General features: G+C 34.6%; 3 protein-coding genes across 4 annotated transcripts; all 3 read right to left on the minus strand.

Annotated features, from left to right (window-relative positions):
- Positions 1-904: 904 nt before the first annotated feature.
- Positions 905-3,309, minus strand: LOC110661025 (pentatricopeptide repeat-containing protein At5g40410, mitochondrial). The gene has a single exon (XM_021819516.2). The coding sequence runs from the start codon at positions 2,883-2,885 to the stop codon at positions 1,029-1,031; it is 1,857 nt and encodes a 618-aa protein (XP_021675208.2). The 5' UTR covers positions 2,886-3,309; the 3' UTR covers positions 905-1,028.
- A 1,821-nt stretch (positions 3,310-5,130) lies between these two features.
- LOC110661026 (mechanosensitive ion channel protein 5) lies at positions 5,131-8,049 on the minus strand. Its single transcript, XM_021819518.2, has 5 exons — positions 6,602-8,049; positions 6,339-6,462; positions 5,941-6,234; positions 5,661-5,863; positions 5,131-5,581 (listed from the first exon to the last, which is right to left on the minus strand). Exons 1-5 carry the CDS (start codon positions 8,047-8,049, stop codon positions 5,302-5,304), a joined length of 2,349 nt encoding a protein of 782 aa, XP_021675210.2. The 3' UTR covers positions 5,131-5,301.
- Positions 8,014-24,868, minus strand: LOC110661027 (serine/threonine-protein kinase STY46). 2 transcript variants are annotated; one of them, XM_058131592.1, is made up of 16 exons: positions 24,274-24,861; positions 23,637-23,751; positions 22,555-22,652; positions 22,353-22,454; positions 21,482-21,536; positions 20,320-20,430; positions 19,946-19,996; positions 17,792-17,970; positions 17,609-17,716; positions 17,278-17,351; positions 16,993-17,168; positions 15,816-15,911; positions 14,941-15,021; positions 14,760-14,813; positions 10,174-10,308; positions 9,847-10,097 (listed from the first exon to the last, which is right to left on the minus strand). In XM_058131592.1, the coding sequence occupies exons 1-16, from the start codon at positions 24,459-24,461 to the stop codon at positions 10,017-10,019; spliced, it is 1,704 nt and encodes a 567-aa protein (XP_057987575.1). In that variant the 5' UTR covers positions 24,462-24,861; the 3' UTR covers positions 9,847-10,016. The 2 variants fall into 2 exon arrangements, with proteins under 2 accessions (XP_057987577.1, XP_057987575.1); XM_058131594.1 differs by lacking the exons at positions 9,847-10,097; positions 10,174-10,308 and adding an exon at positions 8,014-8,148 and having other exon boundaries at positions 24,274-24,868.

The raw sequence follows: 24,868 nt of genomic DNA on the forward strand, positions 1-24,868 counted from the left end.
GATTCAGCGGCAAGCAGAGACGAATAAGGAGAAAGCCAAAGGCCCAAAATGGAAGGGTTGTTTGAAATAGTTGCACCTGTGGTTACAATAACCTGAGAAGAATCAAGGGTGCATGGCTATGATGCGGAGGAGGATGATTGCTTTGCTCACTTGGAGATTAATTTCAAGTTTCACAAGCTAAGCAAAATGGTGGACGGGGTTTTGGAACACATCTACAGACCAGGTTATCAAACCCGAATCAAAATGGCTGCAGCCATGCCAATCATGGCAGGGGAAGGTAAGTTTGCATTTTCTTATCTGTTTGCTACAGATTGTGGGGTTTCAAAGTTTGGGTTGAAACAAGGCATCTGAGGACAGAGAACCATTTTGGTGTTGAACATGCTAGCATCAGAGAGCCAAGAGGAGAATGAAGGGAAACATTATGGCAGTGTAGTAATAGGAAATCATGCAACTCTCAGATTTTAAGAATTTTATTTGCTTGAAGGCTCTTTAGCACAATCTGTGTAATTTGTTCTGTTGAAAAAAAATAAATAAATCTGAGTTATCATTCCTTGATCATAATTCATAACTAAGCCTTATGCCAACCACTTGTTAGTCCAATCATTTCCCTTTTTACTAAAGCTCTACCATTATGTTGAATTAACCAGATCTTGGTTCCAAAAAAAAAAAAAAAGTAGTGCACTTCAGATCACTACAATAACCACTCTATCTACAGCTTCTGTTCTATCTCTATAATAGATAGCTGTTTCTAGGACCACCTGTTTCAGCTACTTTGCTGACCAACACTGACCAGTAGACTAACAAACCATTTAGCTCTAACATGAGCATATATGCTGAACAGCCAAAGCCAAACAAGTAGATAATTCATATAAGCATATAAATGTGAGTTATTCATGCTCAAATATTTTGATACGAAGAATTGCTTATATTGGTGAATGTGCAGCAATCATTGTGAAGTTTGTATCTAAATATCATAAGGGTGTAATTTGTGTACATACATAAGTTAATATCACAGTTGAAGCAGAGTATTACCAGTAATCCCCACATGAACATGATCCATTGGCAAAATGGTGAAACCGCTTCCTATCCCGAATTATTATTGTACGCCTCTCTATCAGTGATACAAACTTTGCACAGCTGTGACAGTCACCACATATTCTGAGGTTCTTTGTTATAATTAATGGCATGTTAGCATTAGTCACCAAAAGTCCAAATGCAATGGCTAACTTCTCACTATGCTTATTGATCAGATCCTCTTTCACATCCTCACCAACATCATGCAGAACAAATTCTGTTTTTGATACATGTCCAGCATTTCTAATCTTCCCAATAAGCTCTTCCAACTTTTTATATATTTGCTTTGTCTCAGGGTGAGATTGATCACCCGTTACAAAGCGTCGAATTCTATTTCCATGTTCTATATAACTACATCCAGGATTTCTGATGAGATTTTTTTCCTTCATCAATGCCCTCACCTTTGAAGCATTTTTCCATTGACCAGCTGCAGCATATATATTTGATAACATGATGTAGTTTCTAGAGTCTGATGGGTCTAAAGCAATCAATTGCTCTGCAACTTCTTTCCCAAGTTCAACATTACCATAGACCCTACAAGCGCCAATAAGAGCTCCCCACACAGCAGAATTTGACTCTTTTGGCATGCTTTTGACAAGCTTATAAGCATCATCTAAAAGTCCAGAGCGACCTAGAAGATCAACCATGCATGAATAGTGATCCAACCTTGGCTCAACTCCATAAACTTTAGACATAATCTTGAAGTAATATTTTCCCTCCTTCACTAGCCCTGAATGACTACAAGCACTTAACAAGTGAGTGAATGTAACATGATCAAGCACCACGCCTTCTCTAACCATGAGTTCAAAAAGTTCTATTGCTTCTTTCCCACAACCATGTGCTGCATAGCCTGCAAGCATGGCACTCCATGCCACTGCATCAGGCTTAGTCATCTCTCCAAAGACCTTCTGAGAAGCACTTAATATACCCAAGTTGGCATATAACTTTAGCAATGAAGTTGCTATAGCTAAGTTCATATTAAGACCACAGCTGAAGATGTAACCATGAATAGCCGCTACCAGTTTCCTTACACCTAGATTTTCACAGGCTTGAAGCAAGGTCACTAGAGTGGCCTGATCAGCCACAATTGCCGCCTTTCTCATCATAATAAAATATCTCATTCCTTCCTCAGCCAATCCCATTTGAACAAGAACTGCAATGACCGAATTCCATGATACAGAATTCTGCAATGGCATTTCGTCGAATAATAGACAAGCTGCATCCGTATACCCAGACTTTCCGTACAAATTAATAAGAGCGTTAACAACTTTCACCTCCAAAAGAATACCTAATTTCATTGCAAACCCGTGAACATACTTGCCCACATCAAGAACTGCAGTATCAGTACAAGCTGAAATTAAAGGTATAAGTGTAACATCATTGGGTTTCATGTCTGTTTCAAATCTCATCCTGGAAAATGCTTTCAAGCAATTACCAAAATCTCCTACACGTGAAAACCCAGAAATCAGAGAATTCCAAGAGACCAAGTCCTTGTCAGGCAATTCATCGAACAAATTCTTCGCATCTTCTATGCATCCCAAACTAACATAAGTAGACACTATTTGATCACCAATAAAACCATGATCGTAACTTAAAGATTTGATTGCCATGCAATGAAGTAACTGGCAATAAGAGAACGAAGTACAAGACCTTATTGAAACAATAAGAGCTGACACGAAGGAATCTGAATTTGAACATGTATGAAAATGGGGGGAGGATTTGGAAGAAAAAGTACTGCAAAAAGCCCTTACTGAGCTCATAAACTTGGATAAAAGCAAACATTGCGAAGTTTTTCGAGAAAATACCATCATTATCTTCCATGATTACAAGTCAAATATCCATGAAGAGAATTGATCCCAAAAAAAACAAGGAGATGATGTGAATTGTAGCGAGGCAATTGTCCCAGAGCAAAGCCAAGTGAATGAATGGCGAACTTGTTTTTAAGTACGCAATGAACTTGCTTTTACCTCCCACGCGTCAGGCTTCTTCTTTAATTATGGGTTTGCACAGTCTCATAGAGCCTTACTTTCTTATATCTGAAATCATCATTATTGTTCTCTCTTTTCTCTTCTTGATTTTCCTGTGACCAGAAAATGTAGCCTGCTGCCAAGAAATTAGCTCAGGATGGAGTGGAAAACACGTAATATCCTGCACCTCTTGCTTCTCATGAAGAAGTTGCTACGCATCCTGCTATACTTTCCAGGACACTCTCAAGCGTTTCATTCTTTAGGGGATACAAATGGGTGTTCTGGTTCATAACTTGATAAAACTTTATTTTAAAATTATTATTTTATTAAATATAATATTATATTATTTTAATAATTTTTAAAAATATTAATATTATCCTATTTTATTATAAAAAATATATTTTTTAAAAGTTAAAAGTAAATAGTGTAATCAAACATTTTCTAAGTTTATGTAAGATTTTTTTCCTTTTTTTTTTCTATGTTGTGTTTCTTCACCCTCTGTTTGGATTAATTGAGAAGAAAATGGATAGCAGAGGGAAAAAAAAAAAAAAAAGAAATTTTAAGAAATTTTAGCATCTTTGAATTTTAACATTTTATTAAAAAGAATGTAAAGGAAAATAAGATTTTATAAAGTAAAATTTTTTAAAATAAAATTTTTAATTATTTTTAAATATTCATAATATTTTAGTATTTGAGAGGAATAAAAGGTTTTTAATTGTAAAGAGAAAATTTTGTAGATCCAATAATTTAGTAGATTAAAAAATAGAGATTTTTGAAGGTTTTTAATTTTTCATTAGTCAATAAATTTTATTTAAGATAAATTATTATTTAATCTTTTTATTTTAATAAAATTAATTAATTAATTTTTATATTTTAAAAATTATTATTTAATTCTTCGTTTTAATAAAATTAATTAATTATCTTTATATTTTCGAAAACATATTCCTATATGAAAAATAAAATTTTAATAAATTTGAATTTAATTTTTTTTAATTATTCTACGCATTTTCATTCAATTTTATAGTTATCATTTTTGTGTATTTTTTTTATAATAAACCACATGTATCTTCTAGTTCATTGGATTAGACTTAATTATGCTCGCATTAGAGATGTCTATTACGAGGTAAAGCGCTCCTAACAGAGATTTTTCTCTATTCATAATTATCAACACACTCGACTTTATTTAAGGAATACAAAATATTTACCACTTGTCTAAACCTTGTTAGTATTTTGTTTTTTTTTTAAATAGTATTATTTGATATCTCCAAGTAATTAAGACCTAAGGAAAATGATTTTTAATAAGAAACCACAAAAATAATACTAAAAAATTGAATGAAATTATATTTAAACAATTTAAAAAAATATAAATTTTAATTTATTCTCCATACAGTGAAAGTTTTATTTTTCATATAGAAATATATTTTTTAAAATATAAAGATAACTAATTAATTTTATTAAAATAGATAATTAAATAGTAATTTTTAAAATATAAGTATCAATTAATTAATTTCACTAAAATAGAAGAACTCACTAATAATTTGACTGGTATCATTAATACAAAATATTACAGAGTATTAAATAGTTTAATAAAAGTAAAATATATAAATTAAATATTATATTTTTTAAAATATAAGGAATAAGTTTTTAACTTTATTAAAATATAAAAAATTAAATAGTAATTTTTTATAATTAATTTTTTAAAATTAAAAATTAAAGTGTAATATAGAGTAAAATTTGAAGATGAAATCGTAAATTTCCTAAAATTTATTCATTGTAAGAAAAAAAAAAAAAAAAAAAGAAAAATCCGTTCGTGCAGGTCAATTGAGGGCAGAGACACCGTCATTGAACCAATTGGCCGAAGTTTAAAACATGCAGTCAAGTAGACAAGGCGGAGCAGTCAACGATGAAGATTGGAAATGCTCAGCTCAAAGAAGCGATCCATAAAGAGAAAGACCAATTTCAAAATGATTAAAAGAAAGATCCATCTTAAAAATGCAAGACCAATTTCCAAGTTTTCAACCACGTTTCTTCATCTGGACTACCTTCTTCCCTGATTGAGTTAATACAAATATCGTTTAAGGCATCTAACTTATTTAATCACAGTAATAATTCTTTACCAAATTACTAAGAAAGGCATTCGAGTTGTTTAACCAAAGTACTAATTCTTTGCCAAATTACATATATCAAATCCATTTTAGTCAAATTTGAACCTCTCACATTGTCCCCTTCCCTTGATCTTCTTCGCTTTAACCCTGCATAGTTAGTTGGTCCAATTTGAGGGAAGCCTATCTGAAACCAAAGGCTGGAAATTTCGTACATTCACATCCAGAGGGAGCAGGCGATTCTCAATGTTAAGGTCTTTGAACACCTTGATCATTTGTTCTATCAGAAGTGTTCTTCCATTCAATCTCTCCCCCATCTGCTGAAAGTTCAATTTATGTGTAACCCACAATGACATGTTGATTTTGTTCATGTCCTCTACATCCTTCAAGATTATCTTGGGACTGGGATGCCAGTGGTCTTTGTCGCCTTCAATATACCTGCAATTTCAGCAACAACTGTAAATGAATAAATCAAATGTATCAAAAAAGAAAGAAGATGAGGCTTTTTGATACGTACTCTTTAATTCTTTCTTTCATTATAGCAATCTTCTCCATTGGAGTGGAGATGTGAATGCAGAAATCGATTATCTCATCCATATCTGGACTGCGATAGAAGTTGCCGATTGGTTTGGTAGCTAGAACAAAATTGGGGTACGTGATCTTTTGCTTATCATACCTCAGGAAAACTGTAGTTAATATATTCATCTCTTCAACCACCATCTGAGGCTCAAACAAACACAAATCAATAAAGATGAGCAACAGAGGAACCTTTAATGGCACAAAGAATACACTTTTACCTGAACTCCATCCACTTCACAACGATCACCCACATCGAATGGGTGCATTACAAATAAGAATATGATTGCTTCAAATGTTGTCTTGCAGCTATCCCCGAAGATGAAAGCCACAAGCAGAAGCTGGGAGCTTATGAAGACAAGGAAGTGAGTGATATTAACTCCAAGTATCAAGAGCCAGATTATTGTAACGATGATAGCTACAAGGATGTTCAACATATTGTGAAGGTCATCCACAGAAGTTTTTGTATCGTTGAGAGATAATGCGAGTGCCCGTCGCTCTCTAAATGCATTAACCTAAAACAGTAATGTGGATTTAGTTTCTTTCTCTTATTCAATACCTCTTAACAATGCACAAGGACTAAAAAAGGAGAAGAAGCAGCCAATAAACAAATAATTACCAGCCAACTGTTAAGAGATAACTTGCTTATTCCTTCACTTTCACTTGTTGCTCCAAAGAGATGCATTGCCCTCAATGCTTCTTCTTTAGCCATAAATCGCATCAAATCATCAAGGAAAATGTATCTATAGTGATATAGACATGCAAATAATGGGAATGCAAACATGTGAGAAACAACTTCAATCTACACACACATCATTAAGAACTTAATCAGCTTGAATGAAAATGTTATCAATTGACAACCAGGAAATATCAGGAACTTACTGGGATCCTGTCTTTGCCACCTTGAGGAATATCTTTTTGGCTGCCTCTTTCGCTTGGTTTTCACTTCTGATATGAAATAAAGACTCGTCTTCAATGTTTGAATTAAGTATCTGCTCATCCAAAGTAGACAGGGTACCATGGCGAACAATATTGATCATCCTCCTCATATTCCAAGCTGATATATTCTTATGATTTAGCTTATGCAGGCGGTCAATTGGAATTTCCTCATCCTTCTTCCTAGAAGTTTGCCTTGAGTATCTGGGCCTCTTCCCAACAGTAGGGCACTTTTTTAGTTTTCCACCCCCACTTTTGGCAAGAAGAGGTGCATTGAGGTCACTAGGACTAGCCCCTTTATCATCATCATCATCTTCTTCTATGCTCTGACTTTCAAACAATGGTGGACCACAGAGTGTCTCTATTACATATTGATTGAATAGAGCCTCCTGGATTCTTTCAAAGAACGTGTTAACATGGAAGGATGAAGCAAGAACCTTGACAATTAGAGTTTTCAAGAGCCATATAAATGTTCCTACCAATAAACATATCAAGATCTTGGTCACATACTGCAAGATCTTATTCCTAGTCTCCTCAACCTTTTTATCGAAAATCCAGTGCCAAACAAGCAAGACTATACCTAACCAGAGGAAATTCTGAACAGACTTCCTCAATCCATAAACAAAATACAATACCCGTTTTCGCAAAACGAAATTACGTTCAAAGATGATCACGGCCACCTTGATTCCCCAACCGGAGACTAAATGGCCACAGATTAATGCCAAAACCATTATCTCCCATTTCCATAGTGGAAGATCCCACAATGTTTGCCTCCTTATTACTGGAATAGAAAGGCTACAAACTAAGGTTGCTGTGACTAAAACAAGAATCAGCCGTTGCAAAATTGTCAATGCACTGAAGTTCATTTTCTTGTATTCTTCTGGGATGTCTTCGGAGTCATTTTCTTCATGATGGTTGTCCCGATCTTCCTCAGAATCTCCACCATAGCCTGCTGTCTCAGTTGTTTGATATCTTTCCTCCGGTGGGTCTATCAATCTAGATTTTGTCTTGTTCACGGCTGACCTCCATGACTTGCTCCCAAAAGAAGCACTTAAAGACAGACAACGACCTTCCTGGTCTAGCAAGTCCTTGTTTCTTTGCCGAACAGCTTCGGTTAGTACATCTCCAAATGATACTTTAAGTTTCTTTGATGAACCTGCAAAATTACTGCTTGAACTTTCACTGCTAGATTTAGAAGCAGCAGTTTCTTTGCCAGAAGCATTATCGGCGTCAATCTTGACAACTATTTCTTCTTTCTGAGCATCAGAGTCAGAGGACTGCGCCATGTGATGATGGTTGTGGTCGTTCAAGAGAGCTTGATTTTCTCCTTCTGGGTGATTTTGTTGCTTTACCTGAGACTGATAAGCTTTCAGGGACATTCTCAAAGACTCCATTGCAAGAACTTGATGAAAGGTTCAACTCTTCTTCTGGGGGACTTTATTGCTTTTTCTTGAGACTAGTGAAATGTCCAAGAACTTGTAGTGAATGCAAGGCTACAGCAAATTTGATACTGCGAGTTACTGTGCAGCTGAATATATGCTCGAGGACATTAGAAACTTATTAGTGATAACATGTTCTAATATTCTTGTGTATAATTTGGTGCTTTGCCAGTGTTATTCTTTGTGCATAAATTCTCTTCCTTGTGGCTATTTTGAAATTTGTAAGTGGTGACAGAACATTCGTTTCGCTTGTCAATTTTCCATGAAGTCTTTTCACTTTAATTAAAGATTGGCTTAATAGTCCCAAATATTTTGCCTGGTGGATTAGATTCTCTACATGAAGTTTCAAAGTAAACCAGCATGTATGGAGAAATTTTTATCTTAGGCTTGTATTACTTAATTTATAAACAGGATTTTTTTTATCTAAATTCGATCTATTATGAAATCAAGACATATATAGTGAAATTCACCAATTTACATATTTATTTTTTAAGTCCATAATAAATCAAGCTTTTTGTAAGAATTAATGAGAAAATTATTAGATAATTTTAGGTATGATTTATCATGTTCTTATGATTTATCATGTTCTTGAGTTGAACTCTTATCTTTCTCACATGAATAAACAGAGGAAGAATAAATAATACTTAGCGAATATCATTTTACAATATGAGATTATTTTTAAACTACCTCGCATATTTCAATGGTTCATTGTCTAGATTTGATTGTCGATGCTTTTGCATCACCTCGATGACGAGGGAAATAAAGCAAGGTGCTGGTGTAGGTTGGGAGTCGCTTAAAGACAACGCATGCACTTATCAGCTGATTTTGGGATGCTTTCCCATTTGATATATCCTAGTAAAACATCATTGAATTGGAGGAAAACTTAATTTTACACCTGAATTTTTTATCCATGTCTATTGTTTAAATAAGTTCATTTTAAGTTTTCCCCACGTCTATTGTTCTTCCTGCTAGCAGGGTCTATGGTTTTGGGTAGGAATGATGGATAGAGTACCAGTAAAAATTATCCTACTCAAATCCCGAACTCGATTAATATTATCAAAATTCAAATTCGTCCTAAACTTGATTAAAATTTATTCTCAACTACCTAAACCCGTCACAAATCCGATTATTATTACCCGAAAAAAACTCAAATTGGTTTAATTTTATATATTTTAATAAATATTTTGCATAAAAAATTATTTTGATTAATAATTTATATTTTTAAAATTTAATAATTTCATAAAATATTTAAATTTCATTTTATATAAGATAAAATATATAAAAATTTATAAATATTATTATAAAAAATATATATTTCATATTTAATTAAATATTTATATAAATGAATTCGGGTAATAGATACTCAACATGCAAAACCCAAACTCAACCTGAATCTGTCATTAGTATTATTTTTCAAATTCGAACTCATTCCAAATTCAATTATATAATACATAAACCTATTCTATTTGAATTTGATCAAATCGAATACCCATAAAAACCCGACCTGCTGTCATTCCTAATTTTGGGTAAACATCCACTTCCAGCTTAGAGGTTTTTATTTTTTTGGGCTGGGTTTGGTTTTTAGGCAGGTTCCATCTGTGTTGACTATGGGCTTTGTACTTCTGCAGCTTTTATATAAAATTCAATTCACCTTTTCGAAAAAAAAAAAGCTTAACACAGTGACATTGAGCAGGATTTCAAATTTGAGTCACAGACAAATATAAATGAACAGAACTAGACTCAAACTACAACTGGATCAATGCAAAATTCTGATTAAGCTGTATATTTGGTCAACAACAGTGGCATTAACAATTCTACTTCAACTTCAAATTAGGCTCATGTTGGTTCTGATGATTTTACGGGTGCATATTTAATCCATGGAAAGCTTTTCAATATTTTATACAATATTCTCGCCTATTACTTCAATGTCTGTTTCGCCTAATTGTTTTTACGGCTCTTTCAGACGATTTCTCTTCCTGCCTATCTTCTGTTTCCTCTGCAACCTGTTACGAGATCATGAAGCTTTCAAAATTCGCAGAGTAGATGCAAATAGACGTTTTTTTTTTCACTTCTTTATACCTTCTTGGCTAACTGTTGTAGCAGTTCTAAAATTTCAGAGAATTCAGGTCTCAAAGATGGATCTTTCTGCCAGCATCTCTCAAGCAGCTCCACCAATTTGGGATGAGTATGTTTTGGGATCGAGGGCCTCAAACCCTGTGATCGATGCCAATAAGAGCATTTTTATCAGTAAGTTCATTTGTTGCTTTAAGCTTTTAACACAGAGAAAACGAAGGAAAAGTTGTGTGTGAATCTCATTAACGAATCAAGCTATAATTGATTTATCTTACGAAAAAGAAAAGAAGAAACGGTAAAATAATAATTACCAACTAGCAGGAAGCTAACTAATGATGGCTTTTGTAACTGCTCAGCTCATTAAAACTATCTAGCTAAAACATAAAAGCTAATTACTGAAATGATTTTTTTTACCTAAACTCAGTCCAACATAGAACCAAGATATAAGATTGATGGTGAAATTCACTTATTAAATATATGGATTCCATATGTTTATGTCTTGAGCTCAATGTTTGTGTCTTACATTCATGATAGACCCCTTGAGTCCAATGTTTGTAACTTGGATTCATGATATACCGAGTCTAAGTAAGAATTTTTCATTAGTTTATTAAAACAAAAAACTGGTTAGCTAAAATAACTAACCTCATCAATGCTAAACAGAAACTCTTCAATCCTTCATATCCCCTTCATATCTTGCATTACTTGACAGCTTGAATTTTGTCCATCGTGTAGCACGGATATATGTATTACAACACATTAGCAACTCTTCAATCCTTCACATCTTGCATTACTTGATAACTTTAATTATGTCCATCATGTAGCACGGATATATGTATTACGATACATTTTGATCATTAACCATTGTTTGAGATTCAATCTACTCAACCCAACCAAACTTTTATCCCAAAAATTTAGGGTCGGCTATATGGATTCTCTTTCTCCACTCTCACTCTAAACGATTTTGGGTTAAATCCTCAGAAATGTATAATGTTTCTAGGTCATGTTGTACTACTCTTCTCCAAGTCAGTTTAGGTCTGCCCCTTCTTTTTTTTCTATCCTCTACCCTAATGTACTCTACTTGTCTAACTGGAGTCTTCGTATGTCTACGCTTCATATGACCAAACCACCTCAATCTCCCTTCTCTTAACTTATCCTCAATTAGCACCACTCCTACCTTTCTCTAATACTCTCATTACGGACTTTATCTAGTCTAGTATGGCCACTCATCCACCTTAACATTCTCATCTCCACAACTCTTATTTTAGACACATACAACTCCTTCAGTACCCAATACTCACTACCATATAACATGGCCAGTCGTATGGCTGTACGGTAAAATTTCCCTTTCAACTTATTGAAAATCTTGCGATCACATAAAACTCTCGTGGCACGTCTCCACTTCAACTATCTGGCTTTAATCCTATGACTAACATCCTCCTCACATCCCTCATTTACTTGAAGGATTGAGCCGACATATTTAAAGTGATTACTTTGGGACAGTATCACTCCATCCAAACTAACCCCTTCCTTATCACCAGTTTGGTCTTCACTGAACTTGCAATGCATGTATTCTGTCTTCGTTCTACTTAACTTAAAGCCCTTTGACTCTAAAGTACTTCTCCAAAACTCTAGTTTTTTATTGATTCCTTCTTGTGTCTCATCTATCAAAACTATATCATCCGCAAACATCATGCACCAAGGGATACTCTCTTGTATATGTTTCGTTAATTCATCTAAAACTAATGTAAAAAGGTAAGGGCTTACAGCTGAACCTTGGTGTAATCCAACTGAGATAGGAAAATCTCTTGTGTCTCCTCCCACTGTGTGCACAATAGTAATTGCTCATTCATACAAGTCTTTTAACACTTGTATGTATCTAATAAATACCCCATTTTATTCTAACACTCTCTATGAGACATCTCTTAGAACACTATCATAAGCCTTCTCCAAATCGATAAAAATCATGTGTAAATCTTTTCTCACATCTCTATATTTCTCCATCAAGCTTCTAATGAGAAAAATCGCTTCCATAGTTGAACGACCAAGCATGAAGTCAAATTGATTAGGAGAGATTGAAGTATCATGACGTAATCGATGTTTCACAACTCTCTCCCACAACTTCATAGTATGGGTCATGAGTTTAATTTTCCTATAGTTTGAGCAACTCAGTATGTCTCCCTTATTTTTAAAAATAGGTACTAAAATACTCCTCCTACATTCATAAGGCATTTTCTTTGAATTTAGAATCTTATTAAACAATTTAGTTAACCATGTCATTCTCATATATCCCAAACACTTCTACACTTCAATTGGTATTCCATCGGGTTCACAGGCTTTACCCACTTTTATTCTCTTAAGTGCTTCCTTTATTTCTAAAGATCTAATCATTCTAGTATAATTCATATCCTTTTCTATTGCTCTGTAGTATATATTCACACTATTACCATTTTGACTATTTTTAAAGAGATCATCAAAATAATTTCTCCATCTTTCTTTAATGTTATCATCTTTCACTAACACTTTTTCTTCTTTATCCTTAATGCACCTAACTTGATTGAGATCTTGATATTTCTTGTCACTACTCCTTGCTAATCTATAAATATCTTTCTCCCCTTCTTTAGTTCCAAGTTTCTCATATAACTTTTCAAAAGCATGCACTCTTACTTGACTAACTGTCTTTTTTGCTTATTTCTTTGCTATCTTATACTGTTCATATGCTTCATTATTATCACACTTAAGTAATTTCTTATACCATTCTCTCTTTCTCTTCATTACCTTTTGTACTTCCTCATTCCACCACCATCTCTCTTTTGAGGGTGGTTCATGTGCTCTAGACTCTCTAAGTACTTTTCTAGCTACTTCTCTAATCTTTGATGCCATCTATATCCACATACCATTGGCCTCCATATCCAGCTTCTATGCTTCAGACTCGAGAAGTTCATTTTTGAACTTCACTTGCTTTACTCCTTTGAACTCCCACCATTTTATTCGAGCTACACTATTTCTTCTAATCTTACTTGAATTGTTCCTAAACTTGACATCCAAGACCACTAACCGATGTTAACTTGTTAAAACCTCTCCTGAAATGACCTCACAATCCTTACATAGAGTTCTATTTGTCTTCCTAATTAAGAAGAAGTCAATTTGACTTCTATGTTGCCCACTTTTGAAAGTCACTAAATGTGACTCTCTTTTTATAAAGTACATATTTGCTAGTATTAAGTCATATGCCATAGCAAAATCCAGAATGTTTTTTCCCTCCTCATTTCGGTTGCCAAATCCAAAACCTCCATTAACATTCTCATAACATTGCCTATCACTTCCTACATGTCCATTCAAATCTCCACCGATGAAAACATTCTCTTCATTCGATATGTTTTGCATTAGATCATCTATTTCTTCCCAAAACCTTTGTTTACTCTCACTATCTAGTCCTATTTGTCGGGCATAAGCACTAACTACATTTATTGTTTCTCCTTCTAGTACTAGCTTTACTAGTATAATTCTATCTCCTACTCTTTTCATAGCTATTATAGCATCTTTCAATGTCCTGTCTATGATTATGTCCACACCGTTCTTATTTCTCTCATTTCCGGTAAACCACAGTTTGTACCCTGAATTACCCACTTCCTTCCTTTTCTGTCCTACCCATTTAGTCTCTTGAATGCAAGCAATATTCACCCTTCTCCTTTCCAAGGTATCCACAAGCTCCATTAATTTTCCTGTAAGTAATCCAACATTCAAAGTACCAATCTTGATTCTCCTCCTATCATGTTCCTTCCTAATTGATCTCCTTTTATAATATCTTCTATTGTTCTCTATGCCTATCTTGTGTTCTATTCCACTATTTGTTCCACTATCTGTCCTATGGACTAACTTCTTATCCGCACCCGTCCATGATGTGGAAACCCTTGTTCATTTAACACCACACTCAGGCGCTGGCATGGTGCGTCGCTTTCGGTAAACGCCCTACACCCTTGCATATTCTTCACTACACCCGGGCTCTAATGTAGCGCGTCATAAGTAGAGGACGCCCCAACGTTTATATCATTTGAATCCATATCATAAGATGTGACGAAATTTTTACGCTGATTATCACCTACAGCAACCTTCCCTTATTCAGATTTGGGACCGGCTAAGCGCAAACTATTTAGGCAGAGTTTGTCTGAGATTCAATGATAACATAAAATCATTGTATATATAATAGTTGTATTTTAAAATTTTTCCAATGTTTAAATCTGAAAAAATAGGACCTAACCTTATATTTTATCATTGATAAAATGAAAATCTTGATCCAAACCTAGACGGGTTTCAGAATTAAAGTAAGACATTATTGGCAGCAAAACATCTAGAAGACAAGTTTGGTTCTGCGAGCACATTGGGCCAACTCATGGGCTTTTCGGATTACTATTGACACTTCCTAACATAGTAACACGAATCCATAAAGTTTACATGAATTAACAAGTAGCTGTCTCATTCAAGGAGCAGTTCACAAGCAATGCCAAAATGAAAGCTTTTCTCAACAAAATTGAAAAGAAAAGAAAAGAAAATCCCATCCAAAACAGAGGCCAAAAATATTGAGAAGAAAATACCTGCTGGACCACACCAACTGCCGCTTGTAATGGGGTTAAGTGCTCATATGGAAGCTGGCATTTCAATTACAAAAATATTAATGATTGGTATAAAATCTGAGAAATCGTGAGTTAGAACCAAAAATAAATGGAAAAGAATGACTCATTATTTACTTAAAAACAAAGCGTCCCACAAAATTACCTTTCCTGTGAGCAGCTCCCACAACACAATGCTGAAGCTGAAAACATCAACTTTATGATCATAAGGATTATGCTCAATAACCTTTTTACGCATCAAACACCAAACAAACATGCATTAGACAGCCGGGATGAAACAACCAAAGGCACAAAACATTAATCAATCATCATCAAGCCATTTTGTTCATAATAAAATCTAAGTTATAGAGCTTGCTACTATAAAATTATAAAAATTTGAATTACTATAAGTTCATGGTTTGGAAGCATCCAGTCCAGTATGCATAAAGAAATCCATTGAGGGCATTACTCCAATAAAGTATCAGAGGAATCATGCATTCATGCTTCCAAGAAACTTCCATGACTAGTAAAATTAGCACTAAATCTAATTCTTAACTAAATCACAAAGCAATGAGGATATTGCTGCATCCAGCTTAAGTCCCGATTATTGTTCAGTCCATTCGTTGTTAAATCCAAAATCAAAGACTCACTACCTCAACCTAAACACTGTAATTTGTGCGAGCCAGTGGATTTCACCATCTATTGTTATTTGCTTCAAGTTTGCACCATGCCCAAATTCAGGAGTCTCTAATCCTTTATGTGCTCATGCAATCATTCAAAATTAACACAAATATAGTTTAGTTGCCCTCAAATAATTTGGTACTTGGCAGAAGCTCAGAATTATAGGCTCATTCCTCTTTAATTTCGCTTTGAGAGTTCTAGTAGCTTTTAGTCACACAAACCATTTACTGAGGGCAGTTGGTTCTCCAATCTGCATCATACTCACTAGCACCTTTATAGCTACCCGTATGACAACTTGATATTAGCAATAATCTTGCATTATGGTCAACATTCATTTATGAGCACACGTAGAACACCAACCTCTGGAGCCATCCAGCGATATGTTCCGGTTTCTGCTGTCATCACACTAGACTGATCTTGTACTCTAGCAATGCCAAAATCAGCAACCTTAACCACCTGTTAGCCATAACTCTTGGAATTTTAAGATCAAATTCAGGGCTATAGCATGGTAAAGCTATATATAACCTTCAATAAACTATTGCCAACAAAAGACAATATGGAACAAATACATTAATCAGCTACTCAAAGTTCAACTAATCTATATGATTATATGGTAAGAAGGCTTTGGGGGACGAGATACAGAAAGATATTTTTCCATAAATTATACAATATTATGGGGTAGAACAGTAATAATATAATACAGCATCACAAAAGATAAACGACAGTATTGTTCGGTTTATTATGCACATTTGGAAGATAAGCTACCATGATAAAGTTTTGTCCCCTTAACTTTAATGACGTTCAAAACAAGAATGATCAAGTCTTTCAGGTAGTAGTACTTTTGGAACAATTATGCAAAAACACATCTACTTGAAATATATAATCTATATATTTTAGGTGTTACGAAATTGAGTACTGGTGTTAACCTGCTGTGCTGATGTGATGAGATGTGGCAGAAAGGCTTCGTAAGAATTTTCTTTCTTGTATGGTGAAAAAGAAAACAACTGTTACATTTCAAGATCTTTCTTTTTTTTTTTTTTAATATTAAGTTAAGGTCCAATAGGCTCATATAAAACATATTACCAAACATCAAACATCAATTAAAATCAGAATATGCAGCTATGCACATCAGAACCATCATCAGATAAGCCTTTCCTCCATGGCAATACACATACCACATTAGGCGCTTACCCCAGTATAATATTAAAGGTTGGAAGATTTAAAAAAGTTACTTCTCAATGTTATCTCTATTCCTTTAAGCATATTTCAATCTGAGCTACAAAAATTTTAAATTTGAAAAAAAGAATTTAATGTGCAGTTGATTAGATTTGGGACATCATAAAAGGTAAATATATCTTTTATGAATAAATTTGAATGTTATCATTTCTTTCCATGGCAAGGTCTACAGTCAGTTGAGATGAAAGGTACACCCACCAGAAATTGGGGACATGCAGATTCAGAACTTGGGAGAGCAAGAATAAGAACAAGAAAAACGAGCTAGACAGCAAAGTAAATACTGTAGAGGTGAATTTCTTACTCCGTTTTCATCCATCAAAAGATTGACAGCTTTCAGATCTCTATGTATTATATTATTTTGGTGCAAGTAGTTCATTCCCTTGGAGACATCAATTGCTACTCTGAGTAAGGACTGGAGATTAAAACTTTGCTTTTGTTTATGAAGAAAGTCAAACATGTTTCCACCGCACATAAATTCTGAGAAAAACACAAAGAAAGAGAAGAAAAAAAAAACTTGAATAAAATTGCTATTGATGTGTCCAGTGCAAAAATTATACAATTAACTAATGTCATGCAGTAAAATTACCTGTCACAATACACGGGCTTGGAGGTCTGGTACATGCACCAATAAATTGTACAACATTCTTGTGTCGAATTCTCCTGAAAAATTCAAATAAGTCTCAAAAAGGAGCAGAAGATTAAGGTTCTAACAGTAGGATGCAGATCACAGCATGTATTTTATTAAAGATACCCAAGGGAATTGACTAAACATTTTGAGGGAGAGAGAGAGAGAGAGAGAGAGCATCTATATAAGCACACTCCAGATGTGTAAGCATGATTATGAAAAGAAGCAGATAATGGCAATCGCTGTGATGAAAGCATAAACAACAAAGAATAAAATTATATATGCAACCAACCTCATGATAAAGACTTCTTGAGCAAATTCCTTACGCAATTTATCATTTAGACATTCAGTCCTAAGAACTTTGATAGCCACATCTTGACTGCAGAATGTACCTTTATACCTGTTTCAGTCAAATCATATATCAACAAACATTGATTAAAATAGAGGCTGACAATGAAAGATTATGAGAACTCACAGATCTCCACAGGATCCTGATGCAATTTTTTTTTCATATTTCAACAGGCTTGCATCAATTTCCCAAACATCCATTTGGTCAGCAGGCATGTTGGCATGATTACAGATAAGATTGATCATCCCTTTTTGCTCTTGCCCCACAATAGGATAGATGACATTAGATTTCAACTGAGTATGCTCCTGCATTGCCTGATGAATGGAGGAAGAGTATTTTAGTACCTATTTTTAAAAATAAGGGAGACATACAGAGTTGCTCAAACTATAGGGGAATTAAACTCATGAGCCATACTATGAAGTTGTGGGAGAGAGTTGTGGAGCATCGACTACGTCATGATACTTCTATCTCTCTCAATCAATTTGGTTTCATGCCCGGTCGTTCAACTATGGAAGCGATCTTTCTCATTAGAAGCTTGATGGAGAAATATAGAGATGTGAAGAAAGATCTACACATAGTTTTTATTGATTTGGAGAAGGCTTATGATAGTGTTCCAAGAGAGGTCTTATGGAATGTGTTAGAACAAAAGAGGGTATCTATTAGGTACATACAAGTATTGAAAGATATGTATGAAGGAGCAACTACTATTGTGCGCACAGTGGGAGGGGACACAAGTGATTTTCCGATCTCAATTGGATTACACCAAGGATCAGCCATAAGCCCTTACCTTTTACATTAGTTTTAGATGAACTGACGAAACATATACAAGAGAGTATTCCTTGGTGCATGATGTTTGTGGATGATATTGTTCTGATAGATGAGACACGAGAAGGAGTCAATAGGAAGCTAGAACTTTGGAGAAGTACTCTAGAGTCAAAGGGTTTTAAGTTAAGTAGAACGAAGACAGAATACATGCATTGCAAGTTCAGTGAAGGCGAAACTGGTGATAGTGATAGGGAAGGAGTTAGTTTGAATGGAGTGGTACTGTCCCAAAGTAATCACTTTAAATATCTAGGCTCAGTCCTTCAAGTAGATGGGGGATGTGAGGAGGATGTTAGTCATAGGATTAAAGCCGGATGGTTGAAGTGGAGACGTGCCACGGGAGTTTTATGTGATCGTAAGATTCCCAATAAATTAAAAGGAAAATTTTACCGTACAGCCATACGACCGGCTATGTTATATGGTAGTGAGTGTTGGGCACTGAAAGAGTCGTATGCATCTAAGATAAGAGTTGCAGAGATGAGAATGTTAAGGTGGATGAGTGGCCATACTAGACTAGATAAAGTCCGTAATGAGAGTATTAGAGAAAAGGTAGGAGTGGTGCCAATTGAAGATAAGTTGAGAGAAGGGAGATTGAGGTGGTTTGGTCATGTGAAGCGTAGACATACGGAGGCTCCAGTTAGACAAGTAGAGCACATTAGGTTAGAGGATAGAAAGAAAAAAAGGGGTAGACCTAAATTAACTTGGAGGAGAGTAGTACAACATGACTTAGAAGCATTAAACATTTCTGAGGATTTAACCCAAAATCGTTCAGAGTGGAAAAAGCGAATCCATATAGCCGACCCCAAATTTTTGGGATAAAGGCTTAGTTGAGTTGAGTTGAGTATGCTCCTGCATTGCACTTCAAATTATCAAGTATAAACAGACGCACCACTAAAAGATTTATAAATCTGGCATCAAATTCACAATAATTACTCAATTAGCATAGCTCCTTTACCATATATTAACACGGAACTATAAACAGAACAGTGAAACAGGCTATGCCTGAGCAATTTTATAGCAATTGGAATCATTTCATTACGTGGCTGTCCTAAAATCAAAGAGGGAATTGGAAGTGAGTTGTACTACAAGGTTGCAACAGCTTATGGTGAGTTCCCCAATGTTAATACTTCAATTATTTCTTTTCTTTTTCTAGTGTAGTTATTAAATTACTCTCACATTTATGATGGTGAAAAATGTTGAAATGAGCAGCATCAAAGCTTAAAATTCCACATAACATTTGAAAGAAAATAAAAGGGAGCATTTAACAACAGGAATTATTTATCTTGGATATTTTATTATCTAAAAGGATTGAATGATACAAACATTACACCAACGAGGATAGTTTAAGCTTATGCAAAAATATTTTTAGAAGAACAAGGAAAAAGAGCATTATTTTTCTCTATAAAATATAATTCCTATTATCAACAGCGACCAAAAAATAGCATGTAGAGTGACTACCTCGAATTTTTGAATTTCCCTTAGCAGCACGTTTTTAAGCTTCTCAGTCTCCTGTGCATCATAGATTTGAATGTAAGTCAAGAAGTTTTATTATAGATGATAGATGCTGAGTAGAATTTTCTTTTAGAGTTTTGGAATTATCTTTGCAATTAGGAAATTAAACAGATTAAGTATTTAAAGCAAATAATATGCATCTCTGCACTAGGACTGATTGATGACTGTAAACCAAGAACTGGTTTTCTGTCATGCTTTCAGAAAAGCTTTACTGCTAAACAGTATAGTAATATACTTATGAATTTAGTGAACCATGTCAATACCCCTAAGAACCAGTGGTGCCAAAAAAAGGAGCAGGGGGCTGGGACAGGGGCCAATACCTTATGTGCCCAGTTATCAACAACAAATACATCCAAAGAGTAGCCATCCATTGTGGAAAAAGCATGTGCTTCTGTAATGTTCAGACCAATCTCAGATAGCAAGGAAGTCAACTGAAAAACCAAAATAGAAAGGGAAAACGATACATTAGTTCAATTACAAACACCAACCTTCACACACATTGTGCAATTAAATAAATTTTCACATCATATCAAATGACCAGGATGTGCTAGATAATATGCAACAAGATAACTTGTGGAGGGTTTGGGTATTAAAGTTGCAAGGTAATGTGAAACAAGTGCAGGTTATTCAGAGAAGAACAGAAGATCACATATAAACGAAGAGACATGTAGAAAGTCCCCTTGACTTTTGAGCTGGATGATATCAAATTATAAGATGACTTGTAAACAAACCAGGATATGCAACAACTTGTCACTTGAGAAAACTCACCATTAAAGTAGCAATTTGCAATATAGATATTTAAGATGAATGAATAATAAAAATAAAAATTAAAAAAAAAGAAAATGGAGTTCAAGAAATATGCTCTCGGATGAGGTCAAAGAAAATAAAAAAAGTTGAGGGATAGATGGAAAAACTTGACTGCAATGACAATGGTGCAACTGGTTTTTCTTTTCCAGAAGGATCAAGGAGTCCATTTTGCGAGTAGCTGTCTCCTGTGCCTGGAAGCCTGAGTGGATTTCGAATTTCATTAAAATGCAGCAAAATATCAAAACTTTTCTCATAAGTGGCAAAACTATCCAAGATTAATTTCAGGTGAGATGCAACATTGGTTTATAGAAAACCCTCTTTAACAATTGAACAATTCCGTCAAAAGTTTTTTAATGTAGGTCCTGCAGGATTACCCCACTAAACCATCACATTGTGAACATAAAAAAGAAAAATGTAGAGTATATACTTCAAAACCATAATGTTTAATCTTACACTCTTACTACCTAGTTCTTGTCCAAAAATTCAAATTTGAGCCGAGATGCTTCAAAAAGATCAAAGACTGTTCCTGTGCCTATATGCAAAACATGCTCATCAAGATGTGAAAATGATCACTAAATATCACCAATGTGCTCATCAAGATGAATACAAAAAAGATTCCATCAACAATGACTAAGAAACTTGCTAAAATAACTATGAAAGGTAGAGATCAGCTACCTGACTTAGAAGCTTTGGTTTATCATTAGTTGAAACTGTAATTTCATGCATTATCCTACAAAATCAAAGAAACATTGTGGAGTTATTTTACAAAGAATATTAGCGACTTCCAGAAATTCAGAACAATACTGCTAAACCTAAGAGTATATGCACAATGAACATGAAGCTTCTAAGAATACTTAACCATTCAAATAAAGTAAAGCTTTAATAGAGGTAAGAAACTGAAAAGAAAACGAACAACACAATCTAATATCCTATAGAATTAGCAATAAACACAAATCAGTTGACCTTTATAACAATAAATAAAACGTCATATCAGAAAACGTGATCAACAATAAATTGACAAAAGATTTTATATTGGCATATTTGTGTAATATCAAAACAAATAATTGCTTTAGTTCACAACTCCACATCACAGAAAATCAAGAGACAGAATATGCTAACAGCTTATAACTATGCAGAATTCTGGCAACTTTTATGTTCTATCAGTTAACACATATTGATCAATATAAGAGAATATTATGGCGAAGCCTTAAATCCCCTTTTTTTCCAGCAGGAGAAAACCTATGAACCAGGAAGACGTTTGATATTTTTACTCAGATTTTAGCTAGACTTCAATTAACGGTTTACATTCCCAGTTTCCCACCTCCTTTACTTTCCTTGAAGGGGATATAAAACTTTTTGCTTGGCTCTATAGATTTACAATTTTGAATGGTTATAAAATGTCAATGTGAATGGAAAGCCTAATGTAGGTGCAGCTTTAAGGATATTGAATAGCAAGAAGATTTGAAATAGTGAAGTGGACAAAGAAATATTAAACTGGGGACCATTTCGTGTTCATGATTGGGAAAGAACCTTTCAGAACTATTACCGAGAGTAAAGTGTACCGGCAATCATGGCGCTATCCTTCTCTCGAGCTCCACATACAAGTTCAACCTCAGGCGATGAACTAAAGGCTGGCGGTGGAAGAATGCTAAGAATAAGAGAAAAAAAGGGTGAAATTTGGTAAATTATTCAACAATTGATAATTTTATTAAGAAAATAAAATCCAAAAGAATATTTTATAGGCATGCCTCTGCTTGCTCATATGATCACAATACTGAAGTTCCACTTTTCCTAGAGAGTGTGAATGAACAGAGTTACCATAATTTCCATCACAGATAGAACGAACCTGCATAAGAGAGAAATGCTAAGATGCATTTGGCAAATCAAAGAACTTCAATCCTAAATTGGAATGTGAAAATAGCAGTAGCAATAGCAATATAAAGTTAAAATACTATTAACTAACATCAAAGGAAGTAGGGAAAAGGTAAACAAATGCTAACATGAAATAGCAAATCCTAGCGTGGCATCCATATGAACCCGAAAATGAATAAGAAAATAGGAAATCAACTTCCTGAAAAGAATCCCAGGAAAAGTCACTAAGTTTGGGATCAATGAATCAGTGGTTATAAGTGTTTTCACTCAATTTCTATAACTCTCATAACATGATAAGAAGTTTAAAGATGCACAAAAACTACAAAGAGACTACTTTTGTCAAGCAAGAAAACTTTATGGAAGTTGGGATGGCTTTGCCTTGCAAATCGTTAATAAACTTGGCCATTAATTGCTAGCGTTTTTGCTACCACGATCTAATGTTCTGGTATGGATTTCCATTCTTCTAATGATTGTGTAAGCACCTATGTTCTTGGCAAGTTAATTCACTCCTTTTGTACAGTTTGGGAAGACTAAAGATATGGAAGACAACCATGTTATATTTATTCCAATCACCCAAGTATCAAGTTACAATGGGAAAGGAGATCATAGATTGCATTTCCAGAAACAACTCAAAATCAATGGCTTCATCGTCAAAAATTGTGAATAAATTGGAAGCTTCATCCCTCATAACAACAAACGAGTATATACATACAAAAATGGATTAATAAGCCTCCATATTATTATAATTATCGTTAATTATAAAGTGGGCAAAGTTGTTCACAATATTTTATCACAAGACTCATGGAATAAGTCACAACTACCCCAACAATAATTGAGTATAAAATAATATACAACTGAGTAGAATCTAAAAGAGCATTGCACAAGCCAAAAGGAAAGAATCAAAAGTAAAGATACCAAAATTCTCTGAGGAATCAATGTCTGAATCTGCTGTTCATACCTGCACAAGGCGGACCTCAATCGCAGGCCTAGTAGCAGGATCATATGCCTGCTGAAGTAATCTCTTATGCATGAGAACATCCAGTGCCCTCTCTGCATTCACATCCAGTGCATACCTAGAAATAAACGATTAGATCACTGTACACAACCATCGAATAAACTTAAATAATCTCATTACAACCAACATGAATAACTGTCTGGCCAATCAAGTTTTCACAATTAACTAAAAGAAAACGAATAAAATGACGATTACACAAAGGATAAGACCGATCCACTTTGTTCATTGGACAAAGGGTAAGCAAAAAAAAAATCCAAATAGACGAATACTTATTGAGAGGAGACAACACTTGACGTCATTGTTAACAAGTCAAGAAACACTTTCCATCTTATTCCGTCGAGAAAATCAAAGAATCAAGGAGCAGAATATGCAATACCGATACTAACCATTTTGTTAAGTAAGAAACCATAGTAAAGGAAAACAGAAAAGAAACGGAATCCTCATAATTCCAGGCATCTCCTTTCAAATTTATTCTCCATTCATTCCATTCTCTAGAAATAACTCATGTTAATCCTTTTTCCTCACTCTAAAAAGCAAAACAAAAATAATCAAATCACAGCAAGCCTAGGGTTTGGATTACCTAGTAGGAAGTCTATTAAAATGAGCCCAGAGCTCGTCTTCAAAGCCAGGAAGCCTTGCATCTTCGTCATTGGAGTCCTTGAGTCGACAAAGGACTTCATTATAAACCTCAATCTTTTGCCTCTGGTTTCGACTCTGATTTGGCAGAAAATCCACTGCTCTGCTACTGCAACTCTCCGTATCTCCCATCAAAAAAAACCACGCATAATCCTCCAAGAACAAAAAGGAAAAATCACGTTCACCTTTCAAAGACAATTTACGAAGAACAGTGAGCAGCGGTCTTCACTAGAGAGGCAAAGTTGACGTGAATCGACCAGTTTCAAGTACTAAAGGACAGAGAAAATTAGAGTATCGTTGCATGGAAAAGAAGAGGAAATTTCTGTGTTAGGAAGGCGCCCATTTTTTCTTCTTCACCGGTCTTCTTAGTTATATTAAAAAATTAAAAAAAAAAGGTGATTAGTTTGAGAAGAACGTTAAATAATGGCGTAATGCGCACTCTAAGCGCGTATCTACGTGGATTCTATCAAAGCTTTCTCGCTTTGCCCATATCACCACTTGGTTCATCATTCATGTGTTCTTCATAATTTTCCGTAAAA

The sequence above is a fragment of the Hevea brasiliensis genome, chromosome 2, assembly GCF_030052815.1.
Source record: "Hevea brasiliensis isolate MT/VB/25A 57/8 chromosome 2, ASM3005281v1, whole genome shotgun sequence".
NCBI lineage: Eukaryota > Viridiplantae > Streptophyta > Magnoliopsida > Malpighiales > Euphorbiaceae > Hevea > Hevea brasiliensis.

What these genes read in the sequence shown, in the direction of transcription:
- LOC110661025 (XM_021819516.2), bottom strand. Translation starts at nt 2,885, where the DNA reads ATGATGGTATTTTCTCGAAAAACTTCGCAATGTTTGCTTTTATCCAAG.
- LOC110661026 (XM_021819518.2), bottom strand. Translation starts at nt 8,049, where the DNA reads ATGGAGTCTTTGAGAATGTCCCTGAAAGCTTATCAGTCTCAGGTAAAG. An exon ending in TATCTCTTAACAGTTGGCTG is followed by an intron (nt 6,235 to 6,338) that starts GTAATTATTTGT and finishes TTACTGTTTTAG; the next exon opens with GTTAATGCATTTAGAGAGCG. An exon ending in GTGAAGTGGATGGAGTTCAG is followed by an intron (nt 5,864 to 5,940) that starts GTAAAAGTGTAT and finishes TTTGAGCCTCAG; the next exon opens with ATGGTGGTTGAAGAGATGAA.
- LOC110661027 (XM_058131592.1), bottom strand. Translation starts at nt 24,461, where the DNA reads ATGGGAGATACGGAGAGTTGCAGTAGCAGAGCAGTGGATTTTCTGCCA. An exon ending in AACCAAAGCTTCTAAGTCAG is followed by an intron (nt 20,431 to 21,481) that starts GTAGCTGATCTC and finishes TTGGTTTTTCAG; the next exon opens with TTGACTTCCTTGCTATCTGA. An exon ending in TCAGGATCCTGTGGAGATCT is followed by an intron (nt 17,717 to 17,791) that starts GTGAGTTCTCAT and finishes TGACTGAAACAG; the next exon opens with GTATAAAGGTACATTCTGCA.